We start from the raw sequence: 6,496 nt of genomic DNA, 5'->3' as shown, positions 1-6,496 counted from the left end.
GTTAGCCAGGATGGTCTCGATCTCCTGACCTTGTGATCCGCCCGCCTCGGCCTCCCAAAGTGCTGGGATTACAGGCGTGAGCCACCGCGCCCGGCCCCTTCCTACCATGATTTTCTATAAAGGACTGGAGAGCCAACCATTTTACCTGAGGCTCAGCCAAAGAACAGCAGTATCTGGCTGTAGAGGGCTTGACTGAGAAACGAATTAGAGGCTATAGACAGACACTACAAACCTCCCCTAAATTGAGTGGAAGAAAAATCAGATCCTGTTTATGTAAACTTTAAAACCAAATACCAAGGTAGTAAAAATACGAATTCAAGCAAGGGAAAGACACAAGGAATTCGGCACTCCTGGTTACTTCTGGGGGAATGGATTGGGGTGCTGCTGAAGTGGGTCCTATCTAGTGCATATTGTTTCCTGTTTCCTCCGCTGGGTGGTGGGGACATGGGTGTTCTTGGTATATAACCTTGAACATCTGAAATGTTTTTTGTTTTTGAGACAGAGTTTTGCTCTGTCACCCAGGCTGGAGTGCCGTTGGCGCAATCTCGGTTCACTGCAACCTCCACCTGCCAGGTTCAAGTGATTCTCATGCCTCAGCCTTCCAAGTAGCTGAGAATACAGGCGCCCACCACCATGCCCGGCTAACTTTTTTTGTATTTTTAGTAGAGACAGGGTTTCACCATGTTGGGTCAGGCTGGTCTTTAACTCCAGACCTCAAATGATCCGCCCCCCTTGGACTCCCAAAGTGCTGGGATTACAGGCATGAGCTATCGTGCCCTGCCTGAAATGTTTTATAATACATTTACATTTGTAAAAAGACAGGAATATCTAACGAGGAAGGGAAACAGGTTCTGGGTACTAAGCCCCAGTCTCTAAGATTGCACCCACTGGATAAGCTACAGCAATCCTGGTGTCACTGCTATCAGGGTTCAAGGAAAAGGACCAATGGGCACTGTGGCTCACGCCTGTAACTGCAGCACTGTGGGAGGCCGAGGCAGGAGGATCACTTGAAGCTAGGAGATCGAGACCAGCCTGAGCAATATAGTAAGACCCGTCTCTATAAAAAATTTAAAAATAAAAAAATTATCCAGACGTGGTGGTGCACGCCTGTAGTCCCAGCTACTTAGGAGGCTGAGGCAAGAGGATCGCTTGAGCGCAGGAGGTTGAGGCTGCAGTGAGCAATGACTGTGCCACTGAACTCCAGCCTGGGCAATAGAGTGAGACCCCCATCTCAAACAGAAAAGAAAAAATAAAGGACCATTGGCCAGGCGCAGTGGCTCACGCCTGTAATCCCAGAACTTTGGGAGGCCGAGGCGGGCGAATCACGAGGTCAGGAATTCAAGACCATCCTGGCCAACGTGGTGAAACCCATCTCTACTAAAAATACAAAAAAATTCACTGGGTGTGGTGGCGCGTGCTACTGGGGAGGCTGATATGGGAGAATCGCTTGAACCTGGGAGGCGGAGGTTACAGTGAGCCAAGATCGTGCCACTGCACTCCAGCCTGGTGACAGAGCAACACTGTCTCAAAAAAAAAAAAAAAAAAAAGAAAGAAAAAACAAAAAAGACCATCAAGCACTGTATCCTGCACCACAGGAGGAATTTAGGTTTCCTGGAGGATACTGTGATTTTCACTTTGCATAATTCATGCCTGAATAAGATATAATGTCTTCAATCACATGACAAGCTCTACTCTGATCATCTCCTTCCTATGTCTTCTCATACACATTCCCCTCAAGAGCCCTCTGGGGCAGGTGCTATCACTATTATCTAGATGGGAAAACAGATTCAGATAGCGTCCTGTTATTTGCCCCAACCACAAAGCAAGGAAGTGGGGTCTGCAAATGACCCCACTTAAAGACACCTCATTCCCACAGCGCGCGCACACACACACCCCCCCCCCAGTTATTTGCCCCAACCACAAAGCAAGGAAGTGGGGTCTGCAAATGACCCCACTTAAAGACACCTCATTCCCATGGCGCACGCGCGCGCGCACACACACACACACACACACACACACACACACACACACTTTTAGACCAAACAGCTTCTTTTTATTGAAAGACGGTACAACAAAAGCAAGCTGTGGGGAGGAGGTACAAGAAGGTAGGGACCCTCCCCCAAACTCTACTCAGATTCCAATGAGCACCAGGGAGGGAGAAGATGGAAAACTAAAAGGAAAAATAAAAGGAAATCCAGAACGATCGGCCTAGCCCTGCAGCAGGATCTTGTGTCACAGCCAAGGGCCAGGGAAGGAAGGAGGACCACTCTTCACCTGCCGAAGTCCACCCGCCCTGCCTGCTTCAGGCTTCCAGGAGCTTCCCCAGGAAGCGGAGGTTGAGGATCTTGAGCTGCTCATCAAGGTCCATACGGACAATGCCATCCTCACCATCAATGCTCAGCAGGACGCCCGTGGCTTCCCGATCCTCACCTAGGATCACTTTCACCTGGGGGTGGGAGTAACGTGGTCAGGGTCCGTGTCACCACCCAACACCCCCATCTTATCTCCTTGCCCCCTGCCCTTACCTTGTTGTTCTTGGTGGGGGTGATGGGCTCCAGGTGCTCACTGGAAATGCTGACGACCTTCTCACTGTCCTTCAGGTACACGGAGCACATGCCCCCCTGGAGGATGGGGACAGCTTGGTCAACCTGTCCTGCTCCCAACATGGGACTGAGGCCCACACTCCAGGGGACACAGGCTCAGGGCTCATTCTGAGAACTCAAGGTGAAATGGGGGCAGGAAAGGCCAAGGCTGGGGCTGGTTCCAAGGCCTGGGGCCTGTGGTGCATGTCAGGGTAGGTGGACAAGGTGACCCAATCAGCAAGGGAAGCATCAGAATGAAGCTAACAGGCAAAAAGGAGACTGCTTCTTGACTCTTCAGGTCCCAAACTTGCCTCAGCATCTTCCCCACACCTGCTCCTTTTCCTGGACCTGGTCTCAGGGACCACCCCATGGTCTGCAGGCCCCACCAGAGCTCTGGACCTCATCTTGGTCACCTCCCTTACCAATAAGCCCCTAGCTCTGAGGCCTGGCCATTCAGCCCGTGAAGGCCTCTCCCACCTGCCTCCTGCCTCATCCCCACAGCCCTGCACTAGTGCAGCCCAACCTCCCCCTGGGCTCCCAGCCAGTCTCCCCACCCCCAATCCATCACTGATGGATGGAGAATTCCACACCACAGATCTGCTCCCACCCCTCTCCTGCTGAGATTCCTCCTTGGCTCTCCGGCGCCCTCTGGACAGTCTAGGTCCTCCAAGCTGGTGCAGCCAACTCTCTGGTCTCATCACTCACTTTTGTGTTTTTTTTTTTTTTTTTTTTTGAGAGGAGTCTTGCTCTGTCGCCCAGACTGGAGTGCAGTGGCATGATCTCGGCTCACCACAACCTCCACCTCCTGGGTTCAAGTGATTCTCCTGCCTCAGCCTCCTGAGTAGCTGGGATTACAGGCGTGCGCCACTACGCCCAGCTAATGGATTTTTTTTTTTTTTTGTATTTTTAGTAGAGACAGGGTTTCACCATATTGGCCAGGCTGGTCTTGAACTCCTGACCTCAGGTGATCTGCCCACCTCAGCCTCCCAGAGTGCTGGGATTGTAGGTGTGAACTACTGCCCAGCCCACTTTGGCTCTTTATGTTCCAGCCACAACAAACCCTTCAGCTCCCGGACGTGCCCAAGTTCTCCTCACCTCCAGGCTTCTGCACATGCAGTTCCCGCCATTTGGAACACACTCAACCCAGTCATTTTCCTTAGCTTACTCCTATTCATTCTTCAGGTCTTGGCTCAGATGTCTCCTTCCCCAGGTAGCCCTCTCTGATTCCCCACTAAATCGGGTAAGATGCCTCCTTCGGGTTCACATAGCTCCCCTTGCCCTCTAGGCTTTCTCCATTCCAGTTCTGCCCACTCTAGGCTATCACCATCTGGGGACAGGTCTGTCCCCAGTTTAGGGGGTACGAAGGAGAGGATGCCTGCTCATCCACCACCCTGGGCCCCACGTACCGTGACACTGCGGATGACACCTGTCTGTCCCACCACCTGTGTATCCAGGTAGGTGTCCCGCACCTTCACCTGAATGTCAGTGGTTACCCAGTCGCTGGAGTTCTGCTCGATGCCTGAGCCTGGCGTGTGTGGGTTGTAGCCACCAGGGGAGGGAGCTCCAGGTGTCATAGGACTGTAGCCAACAGGGCTCGGGCTGGGGCTAGCCTGCAGGGGAAAGAGGAAGTGTCATTGGGAATAGTCATCTGGCTTGGCCAACCCTACAGGCCCAAGGCCACCCTAGCCCACCACCCTCAAGCGCAGGCAGGCAGACCATTACCTGATAGGCCATGGGTGAGGGTGTAGGGTGGTAGCTGGCTGGGGAGTGGGTATTCTGGTAGCCTGCTGGGCTTGGCGCCACCTGGTGGTAGCTCTGGGGACTGGGGCTGGGCTGGTAGGAACCTTGTGGGGAGGGGGCAGCATAGGGAGAGAACTGGTCTGTGTTGTACCTGCAGAAACAGGAAAGAAGGGGGCATTTGTTGGAGCAGGGAGGGGAAAGGAGGCGGTAGCTGTAGGAGGGTTTGGGCAGGGGCAGAGGAGGGCGGGCCCCAGTGGACTCACATGGCCGGCGTCCCTGGTGTCTGCGGGTTGTACTGTGGGTTGACCTGTGGGGACGAGGGGTCTGGGTAGCCAGGTGTTTGGGGATTGGGGGTTCCCCCATAGGCCTGCGGGGACGGGGTGGGCTCATCGTCGAAGGCATACTCATATTCTTCCTCAGCCCTGTTGGGAGAAAAGTCTGTTGAGAGCAACTGTGGTGATAATGCGGAGGATGCTTCCAGAACAGCACCCTACACCAGACCCCGAACTGAGGCAATTTCATTCTCACAGGAGCCCCATCCAGAGGCACTCCTGATGTTACTTCCCTTCCACAGCTGACACTGTGGCGGAGAGAAATAAGGGTGCCCTCCCAAGGTCACCCCACCCAGGCAATCTTTCTCTAGGCCCAGCGGTAACCACAATCACTACTGAGGTTGGGGCTGGAGAGGAGGCCGCTTTGCCCTCGCCCCGCCATGCTATGCCTCCTCCTTCAAAGGGACCAGCCTGAGGCTGGGAGCAGAGAATGCTGGGTGGCCCCACAAACCCCTCCATGCCCAGACAGCCAGCATCACCCTCACACGCACCAGCACACACCGGAACCTGGGGAGCCCTGGACTCACCGTGATGGCGTGTTGGGGTTGTTGGGGTCCCAGGCCCCACTCTGGGCAGGAGTGCGGCTGCCATCATGCAGGGGCGTCTGCGAGCCGTAGTGTGGGGTGCGGCTGCCTGGAATGGGGGAGATGAGTGTGTCTGTCAGTCCTGTCCCTCCTCTAGGTTCCCCCAGCCCCTCTTCCCTGTCCCCTGCGGGCACTCACCATCCTGGAGGGGCGTCTGTGAGCCATACATGGGTGTTCGGGAGCCAGAGCCATACATGGGCGTCTGGGAGCCATACATGGGCGTCCGCCCATACGTCGAGGTCATGCCACCCGGGCGCCGTGAGCCCCTGTGGACGTGGAGAACAAATGGGGTGAGCAGGGCCCTCTCACTGCCCAGCAAGCCCCAGCCTGGTCCTCCCCAAGCCCCACCCGTACACCGTGGTGAGCCGCTGACGATCCACAGAGATGGTCTGGCAGGTGGAGTGCAGCTCCACACGGGCTGTGGACTCTGTGGCATCCTTCACCACACCGATGTAGCCTGCGGGGGGGCAGGAGGTCAGGCTGGGCAGGCTCTCCTTCACCACGCCCCTCCCCAGGCCTCCACAGGCCTCGCAGGTCACCTTTGTAGGGCCCCTGGGAGATGCGCACGGTCTGGCCGATGAGTTCGTTGTCCCTCCGGCCCCGGCCCCTGCTCATGCCACCACTGCCGCCACCTGGACTACCAAAGCCGCCACGCTGACCTGGGGATGGGGGAGAATGTCACTGGTCCCCCACTGCTGTGCCCACAGAGAGGGCACCATCAGAATGCCCCCTTCACTTGCTTGACTCCTCCCTACTTGGGTTAGAGCTTCCTCTGCCCACCCCCCGCCCCTTGGCTTTCCTATGGAAGCCCTGACCATTCCGGGCTCTCACTGCGGCGTCTACCCTCCTTTGGGTGGTGAGCCCCCTAATAGCAGGGCCTAGCCCAGCACAGGCACTGAGTGTGGGCTGAACAACCAAGTTCCTTCCAGCTGCTTCTACCCACCACATCCCGAGCCTGAACCCCTCACCTCCAGCACTGGGGTGCATGGGGCTGCTGATCCGGGGACTCATAGGCGCAAAGCCACCCACGGTGAAGTTGGTCACATCACGGGGCTAGGAGAGAAGCAAGGAGTGAACTGGCAGGCAGGGGATGGGGGTGGCAGGGTCTGGGGACAGTCCCCCAGCCGCCACACCACCCTGAATGCATCCAGGTGGGAACAGCTCCTGCTAGGATCTGCCCTGCTGCCACCCCTCCCTCCTTCTGGTGACAATGCCTCAATTTCCTTTGGGGAAACTCCCAGCCCTCTGCCATTGTAAG

General features: G+C 55.9%; 1 protein-coding gene across 3 annotated transcripts in view; it reads right to left on the bottom strand.

Annotated features, from left to right (window-relative positions):
- Positions 1-2,031: 2,031 nt before the first annotated feature.
- The window catches only part of SUPT5H (suppressor of Ty 5 homolog (S. cerevisiae)), a 37,137-nt gene continuing 32,672 nt past the window's right edge, over positions 2,032-6,496 (bottom strand). For all 3 annotated transcript variants that reach the window (XM_011973384.1, XM_011973383.1, XM_011973385.1), the window contains 10 exons: positions 6,207-6,291; positions 5,778-5,897; positions 5,593-5,695; positions 5,377-5,504; positions 5,182-5,287; positions 4,586-4,744; positions 4,305-4,473; positions 3,989-4,192; positions 2,526-2,621; positions 2,032-2,446 (listed from right to left, as the gene is read on the bottom strand). In XM_011973384.1, coding sequence (XP_011828774.1) covers positions 2,303-2,446; positions 2,526-2,621; positions 3,989-4,192; positions 4,305-4,473; positions 4,586-4,744; positions 5,182-5,287; positions 5,377-5,504; positions 5,593-5,695; positions 5,778-5,897; positions 6,207-6,291 — 1,314 coding nt within the window. In that variant the 3' untranslated portion in view covers positions 2,032-2,302. The remainder of the gene's footprint in view (positions 2,447-2,525; positions 2,622-3,988; positions 4,193-4,304; positions 4,474-4,585; positions 4,745-5,181; positions 5,288-5,376; positions 5,505-5,592; positions 5,696-5,777; positions 5,898-6,206; positions 6,292-6,496) is intronic.

This window comes from Mandrillus leucophaeus, unplaced genomic scaffold (assembly GCF_000951045.1).
Source record: "Mandrillus leucophaeus isolate KB7577 unplaced genomic scaffold, Mleu.le_1.0 Scaffold137, whole genome shotgun sequence".
Classification (NCBI taxonomy): Eukaryota; Metazoa; Chordata; class Mammalia; order Primates; family Cercopithecidae; genus Mandrillus; species Mandrillus leucophaeus.
Note: the sequence above shows the minus strand (reverse complement) of the source record. Positions and strands in the feature narration are given on the sequence as shown.